This window comes from Lethenteron reissneri, chromosome 15 (genome assembly GCF_015708825.2).
Source record: "Lethenteron reissneri isolate LAM-NWPU_2019-01 chromosome 15, ASM1570882v1, whole genome shotgun sequence".
NCBI classification, from domain to species: Eukaryota; Metazoa; Chordata; class Hyperoartia; order Petromyzontiformes; family Petromyzontidae; genus Lethenteron; species Lethenteron reissneri.
This window is the reverse complement of record NC_083793.1, coordinates 600,849-625,048: the sequence shown is the minus strand read 5'-3', so window position 1 is coordinate 625,048 and position 24,200 is coordinate 600,849. Positions and strand designations below refer to the sequence as shown.

The 24,200-nt window shown below is 53.3% G+C and overlaps 1 protein-coding gene across 3 annotated transcripts; it reads right to left on the bottom strand.

Moving 5' to 3' along the window:
• On the bottom strand, positions 1 to 21,208 carry LOC133342559 (sortilin-like). 3 transcript variants are annotated; one of them, XM_061551737.1, is made up of 21 exons: positions 20,841 to 21,205; positions 17,114 to 17,176; positions 16,629 to 16,690; positions 15,820 to 15,922; positions 14,598 to 14,759; positions 13,678 to 13,751; positions 13,474 to 13,523; positions 13,177 to 13,316; positions 10,543 to 10,626; positions 9,393 to 9,453; positions 8,782 to 8,937; positions 7,654 to 7,757; positions 6,926 to 7,022; positions 5,851 to 6,019; positions 5,410 to 5,597; positions 4,492 to 4,666; positions 3,782 to 3,913; positions 2,926 to 3,031; positions 1,855 to 1,955; positions 1,159 to 1,258; positions 1 to 759 (listed from the first exon to the last, which is right to left on the bottom strand). In XM_061551737.1, exons 1-21 carry the CDS (start codon positions 20,967 to 20,969, stop codon positions 742 to 744), a joined length of 2,274 nt encoding a protein of 757 aa, XP_061407721.1. In that variant the 5' UTR covers positions 20,970 to 21,205; the 3' UTR covers positions 1 to 741. The 3 variants fall into 3 exon arrangements, with proteins under 3 accessions (XP_061407721.1, XP_061407722.1, XP_061407720.1); XM_061551738.1 differs by having other exon boundaries at positions 6,926 to 7,019; XM_061551736.1 differs by having other exon boundaries at positions 1 to 1,258; positions 20,841 to 21,208.
• Between the last annotated feature and the right edge of the window lie 2,992 nt (positions 21,209 to 24,200).

Below are 24,200 nucleotides of genomic sequence, written 5' to 3'. Positions count from 1 at the left end.
TAGTAACGAATTGGCATGTTTTATTTACGTGACAAACTTAAGCGTCGGGTGGTGGCAGGTTTAACGACATTTAGATTTACACGATCTAACCCGAAAAATCTTCTTATGGGTAATATTATTCGCGAAAGCCTACGTATTTCATGAGACCTCCTTTGCCAGTACCAAAATATGAGAATAGGGTTTCCCCTTTTTTCCCCTTTTTTCTGGCAACAAAACAGCTGTGTTAAGATGTTAAAACACGAAACTGAAACCTTTTACAATGAATCATGTCTGCATTAACCACAATGCTTGTGGTCAGAATGCAAACAAAACACGTACTCTGATAGCATATGCATTGTCTGTGAAACTGATTGGTCCACACCAGAGATATGCTATCAGAGTATTTTTTTGTTTGCATTCTGACCACAAGTATTGTGGTTAATGCAGTGACGTGATTCCTTGTAAAAGGTTTCAGCTTGGTGTTTTAACATCATAACACCTATTTTGTTGCCAGAAAAAAGGGGAAAACCTATTTTAAGCATACGTATTATCTACTTATTGATTTTACTTATCCACTTTAATTGACATGGAGTATCTTACTTCAACAATGGAAAGGGTTTAAATAAATCAAATAAATTCCAGTTCTCCTCCCATCAGGACTGTTAACTGAACTCCTGTAAACATGTTTAAGATTGCATCAGCATTTCCCATCGCAGCAACTCTGTTGCAGGGTCACGTCCGCGCAGATTTTCTGGAGAACCTTCATACTGTAAGAAGATCCTGAAAATAAATACAAGAGGTCAATTTTTATTTATTTAAATTATAACTACAACCTAATGCCAAATAATTTATTTTATCAATACTTCTCTAGCCAGTAAGGAAATCTCTGCTGTGTCTCCAAGTGCTCAGATGTAATCGGCGAAAATCGCCCAGCCATGCGCAAGGCTCAAAAGTCAAACTCCACTTGATCATATTAACATGAATCAGAGCGATAATCTACAGATGAACTCACGATTAAAAATATCGATTTTAATCAAACTATACCAACAGGAATCGTTGCAGAACCGCGTCACCCCCACGGGTAATCGGAGTTGCGGATAAGAAGGCCGCCGATGTGAGATGACCGCCCATAGGAGGCACGACCAGGAGGAGGCCCGTGTGCCGTGTGACGCCACTCACGTCGTCCGAGTCGGGCAGCACGAGCAGCTTGTCGGCTTCCACTTCGTCCCAGCCAAACTCGTCGTTCTGCTCCAGCTGAGAGAAGCGGTACACGGGCATGCTGCGGAGCACACGGGCCAGCGGCACGCACCTGTGAGCAACATCTTTCTCCCTCTTTGTCCAGTGACATTTCATTCGTTCCTTTCATTTTTTTAGTTCAATGGTAGTCGTGCTTTTATTTGCGCGTTCCACCGGTTTCCCTATCTCTGCAACGTGAAGCACGTACCGGTACTCGCTGTCGTGTATCGCGATCTATAGAGCCATGCTTGTGAGACTAAGATCAGTACCGCGCAGTACCGTCTCCACCGTCGCAGGACACCCGTGAAATAGCGCTTAGCAGATTATTGGGCCCTTCCTTCTGCCACGTACAAATTAAACATCCTCGGGACTATTTTCCAAATGGCCTTCCCGACTCTTGCTAATCAGAAGCACTCGGTCAAACATGCAAACCCTGCTCTCTCAGCTGACATTTCAGCAAATTACAACCTTGATGTTTACTTCGTGACGGCACCGACGCGCGTACGGCCATTTAAAATATGCGACGTGACGCTGCGTGCGGCAATCAGGGGGCACGAAGCGCCAACGGCGGGGCGGGGGTGGGGGTGGGGGCGAGGGGCTCTGTCAGTGTCCCCGGCCCCGCGTCCACGTCGCGCTCACCTCATCCGGCAGCAGTACTTGCGCACGATGAGGCTGGCCGCCAGCACGGCCAGCGCCAGCACGACCACGACGGTGACGATCACGCCCCAGTGCAGGTGCAGCTGTGGCGACAGAGGGCCCCAATTCACTTTCAATCCTCGTCGATTGGCTGCACGCATCTACTGCTGTGTTATACTGTGCACGTGTAAAGGACGCCAAAAGGCCATCGTTATTATTTATTTCATTTACGCCGTAACTCACGGCAAGCGTACCGGCTTGATTGTTTGAACTGGGCGCTGTTAGGTGCCCGTTGGCTTGTCAATGTGCCGTGACCATCCTGATTGATCAATGCGGGGCAACCAATCGTGATCCACTGCCCGACCAGCGAGCGTCGGGCTTTGCCGAGGAGATTAAACGGAAACGTGGGAGGCTTATCGAAGGGGTTACGGCTGGGAGAACGTCCACAATGTTGTGGGGGTGCCTCTTAACCCGCGCGTCCCTCCACGCTGCTGCTGCCCCCGCCTGTGCTGTGACCCCTCGCGTTCCCGTGGTGATGGTTGTTGTTTTGTTCCCTCGATCGCGTTCACGTCGCCTCACGCTCCTCGCTGAGAGTTTATCGCCGCGCCCTCGTTGTTGATCCGTACAGATCACTCCGATGCTGTTCTTGTTCTGTGCTGATCGCACCACGGATTTCTCTTGCAAACTAGCTATGTAACTGGCTAAACAATGACTTGAATGAACCAGGATCAATTGGACCACTACCCAGAACATGGTGACTCCCACTGGGACCAGAACCAGAACAGCACCACGAGAATCTTCACCGAGCCTCCCCACCAGGACCGCTCGTCCCGGTGGATCACCACCACAACCGCCGCCGCCGCCTGTTTGTGTTTCCTATAATTGGCGTCGTCCTATAATTGGCGCCTTCGATGCACGGATATTAGGATTAATGTTCGGCCACTCCGTGTGGCTGTTCTTATGCACAGGTGAGCAGGGGTAAACAGGAAGGGCCACCGGTGAGACTTTGAGTGAGTAGAATCGGACAATGAGATGCCGGGTGAGATGATTCCCCGTTGTCCTGCGCGAGACTACCTTGGGTTCGTCCTGGAGCGAATAGGTGCAGGTCTTGGAGATTGAGCGGAGGTCCCCGCTGGGGCGGAAGCCGCCTTCGCAGCGGTCCCCGGGGATCTTGCGGTATCTGCGCGTGGCAGTGGAGCAGAGGGCAGGGCCGGGCATGGGGACAGACGGAGAGGCATTTGATCAGAGTGAATGCACGCGTGTGCGTATGCCACGTCGATTCGGCATCCCATCACCAGACTGCAGGCCACAACAAGGGGAGCGGTGTAGCTATGAACTCGGCGACCCGAGTTCAATTCCCGCTCACGGCCAACACCAGTGACGAGTATCTGAACTGGTCACGAGCCTCCCCTAGGTCGACTCAGCCTCAAATGAGTAACTGGTGCGATGTGTAAACATCACCACTGGGGAGACAAAGGCGGCCGGGCGTGAGGCTGGACACCTACCCCCTCGTGTGCCGTGCCGGCCTTCATAGGTGCTACTCACTCGTAGCACTTGCCCCAACAGTCTGCTCAGGCTATACAGGGGATCTTTGTCTTTGTAAAACACATGGATACTGCAGGTCGCAAGAGCACACTCGCCACGCTGTGGGTCACCTCACTTCCCTCTCTGCTCCTTCCCCTGCTCCGCTCTGGAATTCCCTCCTCCCATCATCGTCATTGTCTCTTCTCCCAAGCTCTTACAATAATAACCGCGTTCAATTAATTAAACTTGTCGACTCTTTATCTATTCCAATGTGGATAAGAGGACCGTGTGTTGCTGGCCGCTTGACATTGTGCGTCTTTAGGGCCTGGGCTACGCAGCTGCGTTGAAAATAAAACCTCTCAAACCGTGGCGACCGTAAGAGCTGCGGCACAAGGCCGAGACGCACCCTTGGGTGAGCAGCTCCTCCTGCTGGCCCCGCGCGCACACGTGCATGTAGCGCCGGCCCATGGCGCTCGCCGCCGCCGCCTCCTCCTCCACGCACTCCCAGCTGCCGTTGCGCCGGTAGAATCCAAAGTCACTGGCAGCAGAAACGAGGAGACTTAGCACGGCCACGAGGTTTGGAATGTTGTCCAGTGAATATGTGCATGGGTGCGAGCGAGTTCAATTCCCGCTCATGGCCAGCACCAGTGACGGTTATCTGAACCGGTCCTGGGCCTCCCCTTGGTCGACTTAGCCTCAAATGAGTGTCTGTTGTGGTTTATAAACATCATCACTGGGGAGACAAAGGTGGTCAGGCGTGGTACTGGCCACGCAACCTCATGTGCTGTGCTGGCCTTCATAAAAGGTTATAAGGGGGATCTTTGACTTTGTGAGGGTATATGTGTGTGTACATGTCTTTACATGTTTGCTATGTGCATGTGTTAATTGACACCAGGACACCCATGCAAATTAGTCGTTCCATCTCCAGGGATTGCCAAACTGAAATGTGTCAATTAAAAAAAGAACCAGAATTGGACAAAGCTGCAAAACATCGCCGCATTATCAACAGTCCAAATATTAATTCCGGTTGTGACGGCGTCCCGCGCACCATGTGGGTGCCCGCCGCACTGTCCCTGGCCCCAGGGCACAGAGCTCGGAGCGAGTGCACTCACTCACCACGAGTAGTCGCGCTGCGTGCACGGGCACGGCACGGAGCGCGACGCCGGGCGGAGCGCTTGTCCGTTGGTGCGGCACGCGGCGTCGGGCTTGAGGCGCGTGTCGTGCTCGGTGGAGCCCAGCACGCAGCCGCGGCCCAGGGGAGCCGTCCACTCCTCGTAGTCCCCGGCAACACCTGGCACGGCGCAAGGGTGGCAACACCTCCGCTCGGTCGCTAGGGCTAGGCCACGAGACCCAGGATTGTTCGGAATCGTAACCGGACTGCGTGCCTGTGACATCACAAGCGGCCCGGACCTAACTCCTGCCGAGGGCTCCGGCGAGGCAGCAACGCCAACCTGGGGAAGTTTGACGAAGCGCTACGACTGCAGCGGAGCTTGTATGGTCTTTTAATTATTTATGTTCTTGTTTGGCTGATCACAGGCACAAAGGCCTGCAACAACTAGCGGGCAGCAACAAGCAGCACCGTCAACGCAGTAGTAGTAGGTTACAGTTAACGTGCTTTATTCATGTAAGAGCTTCGGAAAGGAAACAACGGGAGGAAGTTCCAAAAAGGAGCAGTTGAAGGGAAGGCGCATCGAGAGAAGAGCTACGTGGTGTGCTGGTTGAACACGCGCTGGTTCCTGTGCGTGATCACTAAGTGGAACTTGTGGCACAAACTCCTGCAGCAGATAGCTAAAAGCTGTTGAGATGCAAATCCCAAATATGGCTTTGGATCTGCTAAAATGTAAACGGTTAACAACTGGCTTCTGGGAGCCAGGTCTCACTTAGTCACAGAAGGAAGAGTCGCTCACTGAGTGAGTGGGTGTGACTCAGAGGGGCGACTCAGTCACACTTGGGACAGAGTGGAAACCCACAAGGGGCGACAAGGCCACAAGGGGCGACTTGGCCACAGAGGGGCGACATGCACAGTTGGCTCACAGTCGCGCTGCAGGAGCCGGCTGAAGTCGACGGTAGTGAGGAGGAGTCGTGGCGCGGGGTGGAGGCGCCGGGCAAGGACGCTCGCGGAGAACGAGCGAGCGCCGGGCTCCGTGAGCAGCCGCTCCAGGGCCAGGGGCTCCGGTGAGAACAGGACGCTTCCCCAGCACTGGCCTCCGTCCAGTGAGAACCTGCAGCGCGGGGCGCAGCGGCAGCGGGGAGAGAGGCGGACAAAGACGGAGCGTTGGAGGTGTTTGGAACGCGCAAGTGTAGACGTGGCAGTGACGCGCCGTGAGAGAAGCGGGCACGGCACGACGACGGGGGCTGCCACGGAAGACAGCGGATAGTCGCATCGATGTTCCGTTCGACTGACAGAGCGGCCTCGCCCTGCAGCATTTAAAGCAGCGCAGGGGAGAGCGTGGCACAGCTGGCAGCGCCGGGCACCTCACGGTGTTGACGGTGGCGGCGTAGGGCACGGCCACCAGCAGTCCCCCAGAGTTGAGGATGGCGCAAACGTGCGGTCCCACCAGGGAGCGCGCCCACGAGTGGCCTCCGTCGCGCGACACGTACACGTCCGGGGCCATCGCTGGCGCTTGGCTCTGCCCCACGGTGCCTGGGGGGTAAGGGGCGGCGAGGGCCCGATTCGATGCGAATGTCAAGGGTGGCCAGAGCCGTCCCTACGGTATGACAAATCGGGGCGATCGCCCCGGTCCCCGCGCTTTTGGGGGCCCCGCGCTTCGACGAGACGGGTAACGGTGTCAGACGTCCCTTGTGATTTCCCCGGGCCCCGCACCCCCCGCTCAGGACGGCCCCGATGTTGACAACACAGGCACATTGTGCCCTGGTGCAGGGCAGCGACAGCATGCCACAAGCCATTCGCCTCGCCGTTGGTAGATGGCACCACAGAGACATTTCCACAAACGGTGACTGCACAAAAACAAGGAGCTGCAGCGATCGCCACGCGGGGAGACAAGGATGGTCCCAGTTTCACCCACGGTGCGAAATGTCACCGAGGTTGGCCCTGGTTGGATTACAACACTGGAGGTGACTGCGTGTGGTCTCATCACACCGGACAAATCGATTTAATGTTGTACCCTTTATCTAAATAATGGCGGAGCAGAGACAAAAAATATTATGCTTTGCTCGGGACACCTGGGGAAGTAGGGCGCAAGAGTAAAGAGAATCAGATCATAGGCCCGGCTTGGCTTCTAAGGCCACAACTTGACCACGATTATTTTTCGTAAAATTAACAGCCAAAGAATGAGGAAAAAATAGAAATCGCAGAAAGGTCAGGGAAGAAGCAGGGGGTGCCTGTACTTGATTATTTTTATTTTTTATACATATATATGTTGAACTTCTTTTGCACTATACATAGCCAGTCGTGCTTATCGGAGGTGTGGGGGAAGGACAACAAACTAAACACAAAAAGCAGTTGAAAAGAAATGATGAATTTGTCTTGAATGTATCTTTAAACAAAAAGTGAGGGAGGGAGGCTACGAGGGAGGCAGCAGCATCTCACCGTGAGCCAGTACCAGGCCGGGAGCGCTGGGCTCGCTGAGCGGGGCGTGCGGCACCTCTCGCAACTCCAAGTCGGAGTGGATCGTCAGGTGGCACTGCTGACACACGGACAAACATCCCCCGTATAGCCTTTAGCAACCTGTTAGGGCAGGTGCTGTTAGCGAGTAGCGCTAATGAGGGCCGGCACAGCACACCAGGTGGTGGGTGGCCAGCGCCACGCCCGGCCACCTTTGTCCCCTAGTGGCGACGTTATATATCGCACCAGATACTCATTTGAGGCTGAGTCGACCTAGCGAAGGCCCAGGACCGGTTCAGATAATCGTCACTGGTGTTGGTGGCCGTGAGGGGGAATCGAACTCGGATCGCTGGGTTTGTAGCGCAGTGTGCTAACCGCTGCACCACCGCTCACACTCCATTCCAAGAGGCAACAATTTTAGTGACAAACACGACACAACGTGCACACAAAGCGCACAAATGGTCAGCAATTTGCTTGCTCACACCATTGTGACTCAAGTTGAAAGACTACATCACATACGATTTTGAGAACGGAGGTGGTGGTGGAGTTTTATCATCATGATAATAATGTTGAGAATGGAGATGATCATGATGATGTGTAGAGGATGATGGCCGGACACATTGAGGCTCTTGACGAGCCAGTCCGTCACACTGCATTCCGCCACTGCGTGAGGATGGCTCGGGAGCCGCGTCCGAGTGGGCGCGTGGACGGACCTGCTCTTCCACGTTGCCACCCTCGCACGGCACGTTGGTGGGCCTTGGCAGCGGCTGCCACGCCCCACCCTGGTCAAACGTGATCACGGAGCGCGCCAAGCCGTCTGCGGCGACAAGAGAGATGCGCGGCAGAACGCGACGTTAACGCCGGCGCTGGAAAGGCGCCGCAAACCCACAAGGGGAGATTTCACTGTCGCGGGCGTGGTGGCGCGTGACTGGGGGGTGATACGACTGGGATCTTGTGTCGGAGTTCCCGCCTTTGGCTGAAACATCCAGGAGACGAAACCTCCACAAGGGGTTTGCCCCGGGGGGAACCTCTCGTCGAGTATCTCTGTCTCAACGGGCTCCTGCGAGTTCAGCCAAGGCTGGAGAGGTCGCGTGGAGGAGGAGGGGGGCGAGCGGGGATACGAGACGCCTACGCCAGGACAACTGTGAGCCGGCGACCTGAAGCAGGGAGCCGTCGAGGAGGATCGTGAGGAGATGGAGTCAACATGAGACAGATGCGCGTGCTGGGCAATGAGCTGCCTGGAGTGGGCAGCACAGAAAGTAGAATTATGACCTCTGTACGTAGTTTGGGTGGAATGCTAACGTTTATACTCGTGACAAAATCAGCCGGAATGTACCCGATTTCGTCAGATCTTGGAAGCTAAGGCGGGGTTGAGCCTGGACGGTGCTTGGGTGGGCGACCGCCAGGCATGGCACAGGTGCTGGGAGGCAGCTGATGCCTCACAGCACCTGTGCCATGGGCGACATTGTCACTCGCGTGAAGTGCGGCTAAATCCATTGTACTGTACACTCTCCAACATCTACGCTCCCCGCCTTTCCATTAACCCGCACTGAGAAGCGTGATGGGGGACGGTCGGAACAACCACACCGGCCTACACGGCCTGGGGCGGTGCTGGCCACCATCAATCGGTGGATTGACAAGAGCTGGACGTGCACGGTAACGTGCACGGTAACGTGCATGGTAACGTTCACGGCAACGTGTACTGTAACGTGCACGGGCCTCCCGGGGGAAACCCGGAGGCGTTGCGGGAGTCGCGTTCCCCAGTGCAGGCGCCGCCGCCGCCGCACACGAACACGGCCGTCCGCGGCGCCGCGCCCGCTCGCCGTGCCGCAGGCCCTCGCCTGCAGAGAGCCGGCTGGTGATGAAGGCGCCTCGCGCCGACGTCACGTTGGTGAAGTCCGCGGAGCCGTTCCGCGCCGTGTACAGGTGGCTAGCCAAGGACTCCGTGAAGACGGCCCCCCGGTCATCCGATACGTACAGTGTGCCCCGACCCGTGTCTGTGGGAACAACGTCGGCGCGCAGTTTGGAACCGTTGGACCAAAGTTGGGCCAACGTTGGTCCGACGTTCCGTGTCTACTGGGAAACGGATGTGGCCTCCGAGTGAGTTGATCGCCACAATGGCAGGCCTGTCTGGCTGTTCAGGTGAGAACTCAAGGGACCATGGTGAGAGTCTCATTGACAGCAGTGGCCAAGGTCACCAAAATTGCAAAAAACAAAACAAAGTGCAGCAATGAAGCAAAGAGAAATCATAGCAAAAACAAACCTCGGATTTCAGGATTTGAACGTATAGGGCGCTTAAATGCTCAACATCTCAAAGAAGCTTCCATCGTACGTCAAGCCAGTCTGAAGGATCGCAACTGAACACGTGGATGGGATAACAGTGCCACAGAACCAGCGTCGTCGGTCGCGTTCCCCGTTCCGAGTTGAGTTCGGTAACCAGTCGGCCACTCACCTCCTTTCTCGTCCACGTGTATGAAGATTATGTTGTCATCCGCTCCCAGGATAGAGTAAAACTGAATGGATGACAAACAGCGACACGTCAGTGAGGAAAACCGTGGAGAAACATGTACCGAGCTCTCACCAGCATAAACATTCTTGCATTACCGTTCTTATTATCACTGCCTTATGTGTTCTCGAGACAATAGCCTGGCTAGAGGAGTTCTATACTCTTTGGTTTTTTCGGTAAAGTCACGTAGGTAATAAATAAAATAAATGAAAACTAAATTAAATCACGACGTTTCGGGCGCAACACAAGCGTCCGTCATCAGTATGAATCCTTGCAGTCACGAAAGCTTCATATCTAGAATAGAGGAATTATCTTGGTCACTGTGAATCATGCGTGACCCGTTAAGTTACCGCAGCTGGTTATAATCTCCGAGTTACTCAAGAAAACCTCGCCAAGTCTCAACGCTTGCCATGAGGAGGTTTTAACTTTGGGATGCATGGACGGTTCCCCTTTAATATGAATGTCTGCTGGGGATATACAGAATACCAGAGGGGGAACCGTGCGTACGGGGCGACTACCACTCCAACCACGCACTGAGAGCCAAGGAACCTGCTCTCTCTATTTCCTCCACTAGCTGGGTTCACGTGAGCTGTACACTCTCCTGATCTCGTCGACTGTTACAGGCGACGGAGATGCCGACGTTGTGCAGCAGCACAATGTTAGTGTCTCGTCAGCAGTTGGGCTTGCTTGAACCAATGCTGGTGGACTCTCAGGATGTGTACAGGCAAAGGCGACATGGGTGCCACGTTTAACTCTGCCGCTCCTTGACAGAACCGTGGTGGCGGGTGACGTGACGCGTGTGACACGTCGCATCACGTCCGCCGTGACGGACTGCGAAAAGGGGGCGGTGAGGCGTGAAGAAAAATCCACGGCGTGACTGATCAAGGCAGGGTGGTGTCACCGTGTCGACCAGAGGTCAACTCGCTCTAGAGCAAGCATCAGGTGGTTTGCACGGCTGAGACGCACGGCCCCATCGCGCGTGGTTCGTGACACCAGGCACGGACCGGTGCGTCGGGTGGAATGGACGCTGCGGGGATGCAACGTGTGGCACGAGAGGGCTGGCGAGCGGCGCGCGGGCCTGCGGTGTCTCCCTCACCTCTTCGGTTTCGATGGGAGGCAACTGGGCCATGGTCCAGGAGTCTCCCCGGTCCGTGGACACCTGCAGCACCCGCCGCTTGTCCTGCAAGTGCAGCACAGACCGGGGTGGGGGGGGGGGGGTTTCCACGCAGTGCAGCTACGGTCCCCGGCGGCGATGGGCACGGTCGTTTCGTGCAATGGCCGACGACTCGTCTGAGACAGAGGAAAGTGCGGAGAGCGCCTGCAAGGAGATGTCTGCCAAGGAAACGGCCAGGCTCCCACGGCCCAATAGGCCAAGACCTCATTCCAGCTAAGCGGGAATATGAGCTATGGGTGGACGGATTGAATGCACGTGGGATTTATATAGCGCAGAATTTGCTTGGCAGTTTTTTTTTGTTTAATTACAACTCAACGAGAGCCCAGCACAAAGCACTGATCACAGTACGGGGGGGGGGACAGAAACTCCGTGAACAAAAGGCAGAGTTCGTCCAGGCCAGGGCTTAATGAAGAGAGAAATTTGGGCTCCCTGCCCCATGCACGTGGGGACCACAAAACAAGAACGTGAAAGTTTATATGGGGAGGGTCTTTTTCAAGGGCACACTTTGAAAGACATATCTTTACCGAATATCTCCAATGATATTTTATTCAAGGTTCAAGCGTTCATGAATTTCGATACACCCTGCAGGTGTAAGGATTGACCGGTTCAAAATAATTGCTCAGACTTAATGGTGGCAACCCATGATGGTACAAAATCCGTGTCACAGCCCTTGTAATCAGTAATCTCTCGTTCGTGTTCTCACAGACTAAGCCCTATTTGGAAAGAAAGTAAATAAGGACACAATACTGCTCCTTCCCAGGGACAAGAACAATGTAGGGTTTTTTTTTACATTCCATCAGCCACACACGCATTGTGCGAGTGTACAGCAATCACATAACAATTATAGCAACATTGGTTCAACACAAGCACACTCTCGAACGGTTTCGACACTTATTGTCTGAACATCAGAAAGGTCATATTTTCTTCAAGAAGCAGGGTCTGTTTGTAAATCAGGGTTACATGGCTAGGCACAGCAGCCTCTTACAGACATAAGATGGATGAGTAGTAATCGTTGCCTCTGGCGTCTCTCTCTCTCGGCTTTTTTTTTCCTACAACAGAAAAGCTGCCACGACGTTTAATTATTTATCAGGAAAGTAGAGTCACTTTAACCTTACTGTAGCATGCTGCAAAAGCATCCACAGATACAAAGTCACTCGTGAGAAAACAATTGTATACCAAAATTATTATCAGCATCAGCCGTGATCTATCCACTGCTGCGTGGAGGCCTCCCCAAGCCATCTCTATCCCTTATGCAGGCCTCGCCGCGTTGCCCAGTCGGGATTCGTCATGGGCATTTAATGTCCCTTTCCTGACACTCATCGCTGCGTGATCACCATTCCTGCCTCTTGAGTGTAGTAAAAATCAGACAAAACGTACGCCTGGGTTTTCCTGATAGAGCTTTGTGCAGAGTCCGTGTTCACCACATGCGTCACGCGTGAGTGCGCCGAGCTGCTCAATGGGCTCGTAATTAGATTCTCTAACAAAAAAAAGTCATAAGGCATTGCATCCAAACGGATGAACCGATGTTTGATAATGTTGAATAATAACCTCCAGTGGTTGAGTAATTGCACAATCATTTCTGCACGCTTTAATGAATAAGGCGCAAATCGAGAACAAATATTTGTTACTACGGTATAATATTCTCAACCGTTGGAAGAATGGCGTGGCTTACTCCTGCGCTAGCGCCGGGACTTTGTAGAGTTTCCATAATCGTTCGTTAAGCCGTGCCGCTAAACGGGCGACTAATAACTGCAGCAATGGCGGCGTGGTAATTGAGGCTGCTTGTCTAATATACAAGCGCTCGGCCACGAGTGACTCCTCTCATCTGTGCCGCAAGGATAATGGGTGTGTGGACAACGGGAAGAACCGCAGATCACTTGTGGCTTGTAATGGGACGGCGAGCGAGAGGGCTTTCACCACCCTCGCGGGTAGGCAGGAGATGGGGGGCGTGCTCATAGGGCCCTGATGCAGGTGTAGTAAGTATATATGGAGGCTTGACGACAGGATCGGAGGCACACTTATTTATTACACCAACACAGTTATTACAGGTCACTTGGCTACAGGGATTTCTCGACAGCTAACCCCTCTAACCTATACCAACTCCTCCACTACGGGACTAGGGGAGGCTATCTGTCCCAGCTTGGTTAAGCTGGGATCCCGGCTCCCTGAGTCACCAGACCAGCTTCGTCTGGGCTCTCGGGGCCACGCCACCGGCTTGCCCTGGTCGGCCCTTAGAAGGACAGCGAGCCAGGGGAGCTCCGGGGCCTATACTAGCAGGTCTTCGTTCTTCTCTGGTTAAAGCTGAGTCCCGACCTCGAGCCCTCGAGCTCATCACCTTTTATAGGACTCGCCCCCGAGGGGGGGCCCGTGGGGGATACACATGCGGACGTCGGTGCGAGCGCCACCCTTGTGTACGGCCGTAACCCCGCCCCTTGTGTTTGTTGGCCATCCGTGGCCATGCATAATCACACCTCAACATTCGTAGCCATGCGCAATTACACCTCTACACAGGGTTAGGGCTCGGAGCGGCCGGGGTGGTCGTGCGTGGCGCGCCACCTTCTCGTGGACGACGGAGGCGCAGAGGAAGCGCCCCCCGATCCCGAACGAGTGGACGCGCTCGGCGATGCGCTGAACGCTCCTGCCGGAGTCGGAGCTCCTCATGAGCTCCAGCGTTCCCACGATCGCCTCCTCCACCTCTAGGGGACACGGCGCTCGGTCAGAGAGACACCGTCAGCGCAGAGAACGCCCGTCAACGGGAGCAGGGGTTGCTGAGCGGTGGGGGAGGGGGCTGAGCAGTGGGGTGGGGGGGGGTGCTGAGCGATGGGAGGCTGCGCTGCTGTGACTGCGTCTCACTCTGTCCGTGTGGAGAGGCCAGGTAGTAGGCAGTGGTGTCCTGGGGGCTCCTGCCAACAAAAGAGCCACAGCTTAGGGGAGCGTCTCCGCTCGCCGCACACCCACACCAAAGGCAACGACGAGGGCCGGAGCGTGATGGACGCCGCGGCTTCGGCCGTGTCGGCGCATGCGCCGTGCCCACGCGGCATCGCGGCCCCGACTCACCATTTGTAGGCGCGCACAGCGTCGCCGAGTTTCTTGAAAGATCCGAAAAAGTCTTCCGTGATCCACAATTCATTCTAAATTGAAGACAAATATGTTAGCGATTTTAAAATACTCGAGTGCACTATACAAGGAAACAAACTACCTTTTGACTCACAAAATAGATCAGTAGAAAATACGTCTGCCCTCGTATGTCTGTCTCTCTACACGCAATAATTTCAGTGGGATTGATTTAGCACAAGCAAAACTCTGGACCGATTTTGACACACAACGTCACATAAGCAGAGCCAGGCTTGGCTTGGATCACTGCTGGTGAACGAACGCCAAGGTGTTTATAGGCAAGGACATCCGGCAGTGTTGGGTGGTGGAGGGTTCACGGCTCTAATTGACGTTACGCCCACATGGTCCAACTCACAAAACTAATGTTGCAATACACACCATTGTGTGTTGGCAAGCCCTCAACGCTTTTACGTAACATGACGATGGAACAAGCCAGGTCGTTCAACAAACTTCACGGTGTTGTTTGGGAAAGGCTGCTGCTACACGTTTATGTTCCTGTAAAGTGCGCGTGGGTAGCGGTAGCGCAGTTTTGAGCACGCCACCCTACGAACCCGGTGACCCGAGTTCAATTCCGACTCACGGCCAACATTTGGTGACGATTATCTGAATCGGTCCTGGGTCTCCTCTAGGTGGTCTCAACCCGAAATTTGTACCTGGTGTGATGTGTAAACATCGCCAATCGGGAGGCAAAGGTGGCTGGCCGTGGTGCCGGCCCGCTCGCGCGCCGAGCCGGTCCTCGCAGACACTCGCTAACAGCACTTGCCCCAGCGGTCTGTTCAGGCTACCCGGGAGATTTTTGTCTTTACGAGGTCCGTGGCAACTGTACGTTGTGAGCCCGGGGCAGCGCAGGTGGCGCCACGTACGCTGGAAGAGGAAGCCAGCAGATGGTCAGGGCTGGAGGAGTGGAACGCCATGCCGTGCTGCGGTGTGAACGGCACGTCCCTGGCCCGGAAGGTTTTGCCGCCGTCCTCCGAGGTCCAAGCCTTCACGTCCCTCGCGATGTTCTCACGCGGCAGCAAGACCACCTGAAAGAGCCAGGGTGCCCAGGCACACGTGGAGTGAATGCGTACGCGTGTTTTTGTGCTGTTTGTTGTTGTAGCGTTCTTACCCGCCCCTACTGAACATCTGTGAAAAAGAGCTTTATAGCTCATCGGATTCCTCCAGTCTCAATATTCTATTTCGGAGCTGATAGTGGGTGGGCTTTCCCCACATTCCACCTGTGCACCCGAGAAACTGAGATATACGAAATGTGATGCCACATTTGGATTCATAATTGTTCAAAACCTCCAGACACAAACATTATTTTATATGCTTTGAGAGAAATGTAGGCCGCAAGTTTAGGGAGCTCAAAATGAACACTGTATCTTTTTTTGGTTTTCAAATGTGGAGTCCCATTTGGAATCGGCGCCGTCAGACATTCTGTTATTCTACGTGAAAAGAAAAAGTATAAAAAGATTGCACCCCCAGGCTTAGTTCAGAATGTAAAATCTATTTATAGGCATTCAATCGTATTCATGCCAAGTTTTAGCTTTGTATCCCCTGTGGGAAAATCATTGGAATTGACAACCCTCACTCGTGGCTGCCTGTGCGATGCACCAACACGCACGTGGGTAAGCGTGCATGTTTGTGCACCTGCGGGCGCGCACTTATGATGTGCGGATTCACACGCGGGGGGCACCGCCTCATATCAGGCGGCACGAATATCCACAGCCTCGGCGTAAAACTACGGCAGAGAGAGACACGAGACTGCTAGAGCAGACGAGGGATCTGGCAGAAGGAAGGAAGCGATATCGGCACATGGTGGCGTCAACCGCACTGAGCGCAAGTTTAAGTTCGAGCGCCTTCTCGGCCGTGCCGTGTCGAGAAGGCGCTGGCAGGGGGCACGGGAGAGAGCGGCGAGCGCTTGGATGTGTGGTGTGCACGGAGCGGCGTGCGGACGCGCTCGCACCAACACCCCTTGCGGTCCGCGCCGCTGGACTGGGACCCACGCCGCGCCGCGGCACCACCGAACTGCCGCGGCACACCACACGCTGGGCACCGCCACGCCAGCGCCCAGCGTGTCGCCGCCGACCGTGAGCGTCCTACCCGCTGGGAGCTGCCGGGGCCCACAATGACCTCGAGGCCCGGCAGCGCGTGGCCTCCGTCGACCAGCGCCGAGATGTCGGAGAAGCTCCCGCCGTAGTCCTCGCTGCAAGGAGGCGCAGTGTGCAGAGTGAGCCGGGGCGGGCGAGTGGCCACAATCCGTCAGCTGTCCGAGTATGGCGACCGACGCGTCAAATGTTACTTGTAAATACTTTTCACCTGGAAAAATGAAATCGCTCGGGACGGAACGTGTCGTTCACAAGCATGCTATTAGGACTATATGAGCCTCATCATAGATGACGGTGGTTAAAGATTAGAGCTATTGTGGTTGTGCAATCCAAATTACAGACCACATAGTAACCCAATGGCATTTGGCTCCTGAACGCATCGTCATCGGTGTAGGTTTGTGAAGACAGATGCTAAGGATGGTCAGGACCACGACGCTGGGTTATGTGGTCTGTTTGTCGACATATCGGAGGAGAGGCCACGTGGCTCATTGACCCCACCCCATGTCACGTCATCTGGCTGGGAAATGTTGATTCTCGTTGAATTTAAAGGCACGTAACAATGTTCACGTCACAAATTAAACACAATGCTAAATTAACTTTGAAACAACTATAGTGATTTCAGAGCTTAACGTAAGTGTATCCTGTATAATTTTGATATGATTTGGCTTGATATTAATACTTAAATCGTAGTGTGTAAGTCGTGAACATTACCGGATGTGAACCTCCACAACAAGGCGAATGATTCTTATTTTTGCGTGAGACTGGGGCTGGGGTGGTCACTGTCTCCGAGCCGGCCCTGCTCACCTTCGGTAGAGGCGGCTCTTCCAGGACACAGCCTCGATGACTCGTGACACGGCCAGCACCACCTAGAGCACAGCGAGGGGCCCGCGCCAGACACCCCGGGACACCCCCATCCGCATCATGATTTGGACATCTGTGAAAAAGAGCTTTATAGCTCATCGGATTCCTCCAGTATAAATAGATATTCTGATTCTGATCATTTACACAAATGATTACGCACACTTTTAAAGTGTCTGAAATTTACATCCGAACTTGCCTATCTGAAAATAATAATATAAGACCAATGTTGGCTTAAAGTAGATCGTGAAACGTAACAATGATGGTTGTTTTTTAATCCAGTGCTACTGCGTGCATTAGCTCTTGGCTGGACAAGAGACGCGGTTACCCCATGGTTAACCCCGTTTCTCTTTGTTGTCCTTCCCCCGCACCTCCGATTAGCAAGGTTGGCTACGTACGGTGCAAAAGAAATTCAACACACACACACATACCCCGGTGTCTCGTCCGACCCACGTGATGGTCACGTTGGCGCTCTCGTCATTCTGAAATTCGAACTGCAAACACATGGGACACACACAAAACAAAGACCCCCATATAGCATTTGACAGACTGTTGGGGCAAGTGCTTTTAGCGAGCAGCTATGAAGGCCGGCACGCCACACGAAGGGGCGGGTGGCCAGCACCACGCCCGGCCGCCTGTGTTTCCCTAATGACGATGTTTACACACCACACCACAGTCACTCACACACATGCACCGTGATAACGCGCACAAGTTAATTGTCTCTAAAGTGGTCGGCGTTTTCTGAGAGTAATGTGGAGAGAGTGAATGACGATTTAAGTTAATTCTCAAACACATTATTTGGTGGGTTGAGATATCCCGGTATATCTATATTCCGAATAAAACACCGTTATATCCATGAAGATTAATTTAGAATATTCGCAACTTGAAGTTATATTTATATCGCTGTTTTTGTCCTTCATAAGAGACATCATGAGAGAGGCGATGGACGTGAAAGCAGCAGGCTCGAGGCGTGTACTACAAATATCAAGAGCGGGGGGAGACAGATGCGTCTCGGCGGACCGTGCCCGGGCCAGCTTTGGGGTCGGTGGCCGCGGGGTCACAGCGCGTGAGCGAATCGTTTTGCCACTTAGTAGTGGTGCCGTCACCGCAGCGCTTGTGCCAGGCTAGGTGCACCTTGAGGCCAAGTGAAGTGTCGAAGGCTCACTGACAGGAGGGCACGGGACAGACCCAGGTGCCAAGGGGTCGACCGCTCGAGACAAGGCTGGATTATGGACCGGGCCAGTGGGGCCAGTGGGGCCAGTGCCCCGGGGCCTCAGACTGCCAGGGGGCCTCCAAGCCTCAGGCCGCGTGCGGTGCGTGGCCCAAGACTTCCGAAGGCAGTTGAACGCCAGGACCCTCAATTTTGCACAGCGCAAGCTGACCACGAGGCCCCTGGGTGCTTATAGTGTGAGCTGACCACTAGGGCCGCCCAGACCCCTCAGCGCTTACAATGTGAGGACCCCGAGCCCCTTGGTGTTTAAAACATAAACTGATCACTCGGGCCCCTGGGCCCCTCGGCACCTACAGCATACAAGTTCTGAAATAGAGGTCTACAAGGGACCTGCAGGCTGCTAGAGTTACACAAGGGACCTGCAGGCTGCTAGAGTTACACAAGGGCCTGCAGGCTGCTAGAGGTCTACAAGGGACCTGCAAGCTGCTAGAGGTCTACAAGGGACCTGCAAGCTGCTAGAGTTACACAAGGGACGTGGAGGCTGCTAGAGGTCTACAAGGAACCTGCAGGCTGCTAGAGGTCTACAAGGGACCTGCAGGCTGCTAGAGTTACACAAGGGACCTGCAGGCTGCTAGAGGTCCACAAGGGACCTGCAGGCTGCTAGAGGTCTACAAGGGACCTGCAAGCTGCTAGAGTTACACAAGGGACGTGGAGGCTGCTAGAGGTCTACAAGGAACCTGCAGGCTGCTAGAGGTCTACAAGGGACCTGCAAGCTGCTAGAGTTACACAAGGGACCTGCAGGCTGCTAGAGGTCCACAAGGGACCTGCAGGCTGCTAGAGGTCTACAAGGAACCTGCAGGCTGCTAGAGTTACACAAGGGACCTGCAGGCTGCTAGAGGTCCACAAGGAACCTGCAGGCTGCTAGAGGTCTACAAGGAACCTGCAGGCTGCTAGAGTTACACAAGGGACCTGCAGGCTGCTAGAGGTCCACAAGGGACCTGCAGGCTGCTAGAGGTCTACAAGGGACCTGCAGGCTGCTAGAGTTACACAAGGGACCTGCAGGCTGCTAGAGTTACACAAGGGACCTGCAGGCCGCTAGAGATCCACAAGGGACCTGCAGGCTGCTAGAGGTCCACAAGGGACCTGCAAGCTGCTAGAGTTACACAAGGGACCTGCAGGCTGCTAGAGTTACACAAGGAACCTGCAGGCCGCTAGAGGTCCACAAGGGACCTGCAGGCTGCTAGAGGTCCACAAGGGACCTGCAGGCTGCTAGAGTTACACAAGGGACCTGCAGGCTGCTAGAGTTACACAAGGAACCTGCAGGCTGCTAGAGTTACACAAGGGACCTGCAGGCTGCTAGAGGTCTACAAGGGACCTGCAGGCTGCTAGAGGTCCACAAGGGACGTGGAGGCTGCTCGAGTTTCAAGCAACACGAATGGCTAGACGCGACAGAGGAGTCCCAAGAGCGGGGTTGTGCGCTGTTAGGGGCAGTCGAGGGCACCTCCGATTTGCACGGTTGTCTACGTCCGGCGCAAGGTACATTCTATATACAAGGTACATTCTATATACAACAACACAGACCGGCTGACGCCCCTGCCAGCCACGTGACGCCCCCGTGCTATTGACCAGGGGTGGTGGTACAGTAGTGGTGATGATTTTAGAGCACCCGCGTGCGTGTCATGGTTGCGTTTAGCGCCCACAGGGAATGATTTACAACGAAGCGAGTTATTCATTCCGCACGTCACGTGGGTCTATCTGTGCTGTGGCTAGCATGGTAAAGTATGGTCACGTTATACCCCCCTCCCCCACAATGGGAAAGTGCAGCCTGAAACATCAAGTTCGGGCTAATGTGAGCAAGATTTGGGAGTTCCCTTCCACACGCGTGGGTTTACATCCTCATACCACAGCAGAGGGGCACTGCATCATAACGGGAACTCAACTCGCCATTCCGGGAACTGAACAAGCCACCAGTGGTCACGTGCTCTATGCCCGCTGCTCGGTGGAGTCCACGGTTTTAATCTCTCTGCCAACACATTGCTGCCCCGTCTGAGCGAGGCGGCGCTGTGTTGTAAGTTGCGGTATTGCCTGGCACAGCTGCACCGGCGAGATAATGGGGAGCTTTATTTATTTTAATTTTGAGCCCTCGTTTCACGTCTGCTGATTGAAGCGATGTCCAGAGCCTGCGGGGGTGAACACTACACCCCGAGCAGACGCAGCAGGCGAATTCCACACTATCGCTGCACTGGATGGGCGGACAAAGTACGTCGTGACCAAATCGGTGAAAGCGTCTACCAGGACTTGGAATGTATCGGGTAGACTCACAGACTTGCAATTGCATTTTATTGTTTTATTTTTATTATTTTATTAACATAATAAAATGCAATTGCATTTTATAATGTTTGATTTTTATTATTTCCCTTCTACGTGATTTTACAGAAAGAACCAAGAAGATGAATTCCTGCAGTCACGAAAGCTTTCAATCGAAATTGTGGGATACTGCTACACCATCATCCCACGGAGAGAGGTCACACGAGGTCACGCGAGGTCACGCGCACGCCGCGTCGGTGTCAGCAGAGGGGCCGCGCGGCTGGGCTCGACTCGTGGGCCCCGTCCACTCGCAGTGGCCAGCAGCGTGAAGCGGCGTGAAGCGGAGGCCCTCGTCCAGCAGTCGACTGACACACGGGACGTGGATTGACACAACTGCTGCCCGAGAAAGTCTGCCAGTCTCCCCGGTACATTCCAAGTCGTGGGGTTTGTCAGTTGCGTGACAATAGACAGGAAGACGCCACTCGAGACTTGGCGCGCACCTACATGCGGTACGATTCTCTACGATATTACGATATTACTACCCTCCTTGCCAGTCTGTCCCGCTGCGAGTGTCTGTGGTGGCAAGCCCGATTTGACAGACTACAAGTAGAGCCCCTAGAGGCCGCCCCACCGCACTGCTGCTGCGCGTGAGAGCCGGTGTCTGTGTGTGGGTAACGCACCACACGCACGGCGTCCCGCAGTCGCTGCTCCTGTATGGGGGTTGGGCACGCGGCATCCGCGGTGTCCAGCAGCAGCAGCAGCAGAGGAAACAGCAGCAGCAGCAGCAAGGGCGAGACGAGAGGCTCCATGATCCGCTCCGACAACGCGACGCCGCAGCTCTGCAGCTGAGAGAGCGCTGATCGTTACGTCACTCGCGTGGGCGGGGCGACGTCTTCCACTGGCTCTGCCCCCCACCCCCCATGGCGATGCACACGCGGGAGGCGGGGCTAGTGACGTCACCGCAAGCTGGGCCCCGCCCCCAATATTGGTAGGTGGAGCGAGTGACGTCACCGCAAGCTGGGCCCCGCCCCCTATATTGGTAGGCGGAGCGAGTGACGTCACCGCAAGCTGGGCCCCGCCCCCTATATTGGTAGGCGGAGCGAGTGACGTCACCGCAAGCTGGGCCCCGCCCCCTATATTGGTAGGTGGAGCGAGTGACGTCACCGCAAGCTGGGCCCCGCCCCCTATATTGGTAGGTGGAGCGAGTGACGTCACCGCAAGCTGGGCCCCGCCCCCCAATATTGGTAGGTGGAGCGAGTGACGTCACCGCAAGCTGGGCCCCGCCCCCCTATATTGGTAGGTGGAGCGAGTGACGTTACCGCAAGCTGGGCCCCGCCCCCTATATTCAGTTTCATGTATTAGGTATAGCCCTGTGAGCCATTCAGCTCTTGAATCGGGTGCAACCGCAACAAACAAAAACATGAACAAAGAACATTTTAAAGTGACGCCGCGCAAAAGAAACATCCAGGAAAAATAAGAGCAAAAATCTTCCAGAAAAAAGCACCGTATATCAATGATGTGTGCAAAAATCCCAGTGGGATCCAAGTCAAACAATAACAACCATAAGACAATTTAGATTAAGTTATCAGCCGTCCGAGCAGGCGAACCCCCACAGCCCATGGGCCCCGACACGAACACCTGGAGCAGGCGGGCATGCAAGATGAAGCTACTGTGTTCCGTGTGCCATCACAGCTCACAGCCATGCTGCTTCTGTTGATGGCTGGCTCTCCGCAGTTGCCAATTGCGCACACAGCATGTCGTAGATGCCGACGCCGACGGCCGCCATGGAGAGGACGACGATGACGGCACAGTAGAGGCGGAGTTGTAGGGCGTGCGTCTGGCGGCACGCAGTTAAGCTGGAAAGAGAGACTCGTGTCTTTGGGCGCAGTCCTTTGTGTGGAGCCAGGAGCAGCTACAGCGTGGTCAGACCGGCGTGGGGTTTGAATGGAACAGATCGTCTCTACAGTACAGTAGTTGCCATATATTCACAACAGTGGGCAAAGTTTGATGTAGATTGGCGTGGCTCTGCAATCTACTTCGTGGGCCGAGTCTTCTGCGCGGGAGCAGGTGTTATCACTGAGCACACGCATCGATAGGTCGATTATTAATTCCAAATGTTTGTTTGTTCATTATCTGCAAAAAAAGGATATTTTTGGATTATCCGCGATTTTTAATAATCCATGGCTAAGACCTCCCCCCCCCCCCCTCAGTTGGCATGGATAATCGAGAGTCGCCTGTACTGGCATTACAAGTAATAAATTAGCAAAATTCGTCAGTGTAAAAATACGTTGGAAGATGAAAGGGAAGACGACGTCTATGTGCTTGGGATCATCATTGTTGCCTTTGTCACCAGGTCATTGAGCTTCAAGATAAACGGTTTCATTGGCCTTGACAGACGGGGCCAGATCGCTTCTGAATAAGTATAACCCGTAAAAACAAAGTTTTTCACTATAAATCCTTTATATGCGTGGCGGCTAGAGTCCTCTCGTCCTCTGGCTTGAGATGGCTGCCACCTATGGGTCAGATGATTGTCTGCCAGTATTAAGCAATTGGTAATTAAATATTTAAAAAAATTTACCTAAACAGTGTAAAATTTTGGAAAAAAATTTTCACGAACATTAATTGTCTCGCACAACGAGTCTGTGTGCAAAATGTCAGCTCGATTGGATCACGGGAAGTGGGTTAAAAAACGACCAAAAGAGTTGCACGGTCGTAAGCAAGCAAGCATGCAAGCACGCAAGCAAACATGCAAGCAAGCGAACTTAATATAAAGGATTTGAAAAAGCTGTAAAGCTCAGTGGGACTTAACTGGTAAAATATATTTTTAAATAGTGAAGTTTTAAATAGTAAAAAAAAATACTTATTTTTTGTGATTTGCTTACCCTTCCGATATCTTTCCTATACTTTGTTGATTGTTAACTTTTTGACCCGCCCCTACTGGACATCTGTACAAAGAACTTCATAGCTCATCAGATTTCTCCAGGATAAAAAAAAGATTCTGATTCTGACGGTGGGTATGGGATGTAGACGTATCCCCTATTGTCCTGTCTTAATGACCTAACAACGTAGAATGTTGTATGATCAAAGTGTCACAGGTATCTGTTTGATGAGGACTTTCATCATCGATATGGCCCCCGAGGACCTGGAGGGCCAGGGTATGCCTTGTTCCGCCCCGCTCATTAAAATGGTTATTTATAACATGTGCGATGTTGAATTGTCTCTTCAGCACCACGCTCTTTGAATAGAAGCACTCTTACAAAATGGAGCTCTATACCATCCACAAAAGCACCATGCCATAACATCAGTTCCATCTCCCCGCAGCTCACTTGTACACCAGTTTCCTCGCCAGAGGCTGTGGATGATCCTTAAATCTACACATTCATCTTCTTGGTTCTTTCGGTAAAGTCACGTAGAAGGGAAATAATAAAATAATAATAAATTTACCCGTAAAAACAAAGTTTTTCACTATAAATCCTTTATATGCGTGGCATCGGTTTTATTTTATTATTAATTTCTGTTTTTCTTGAGTAAGAGTTTCATTTTTATCACATTGGTATTTTAAATTAAATATAAGGAAAGTCGTATATAAGGACATTGGTCTTTGAAACGGGCGGCTCGAGTCCTCTCGTCCTCTGGCTTGAGATGGCTGCCACCTATGGGTCAGATGATTGCCTGCCACCATTAAGCAACTGGTAATTAAATATAATTTTTTTTTTCCTAAAAAGTGTAAAATTTTGGAAAAAAAATTTCACGCAAATAGATTGTCACGCACGAGTCTGTGTGCAAAATGTCAGCTCGATTGGATCACGGGAAGTGGGTTAAAAAACGACCGAAAGATTTGCATGGTCGTAAGCGCGCAAGCAAGTGAACTTAATATAAAGGATTTAATAAAACATAATAAAATAATTCTCACGACGTTTCGGCCACAACGCAAGCAGCCGTCCTCAGGTGAAGACCAGGTCTGTCGGGGAGACAGCGTCTGAATGAAACACCACCACGCTTGGAGCGTATATTTAAGCTGGGTTGGAAGGAGGGAAGGG

What these genes read in the sequence shown, in the direction of transcription:
- LOC133342559 (XM_061551736.1), bottom strand. Translation starts at nt 20,969, where the DNA reads ATGGAGCCTCTCGTCTCGCCCTTGCTGCTGCTGCTGCTGTTTCCTCTG. An exon ending in CCTCCGTCGTCCACGAGAAG is followed by an intron (nt 10,627 to 13,176) that starts GTGGCGCGCCAC and finishes CTGCACTTGCAG; the next exon opens with GACAAGCGGCGGGTGCTGCA. An exon ending in CGCTCCAGGACGAACCCAAG is followed by an intron (nt 1,956 to 2,925) that starts GTAGTCTCGCGC and finishes CTGTCGCCACAG; the next exon opens with CTGCACCTGCACTGGGGCGT.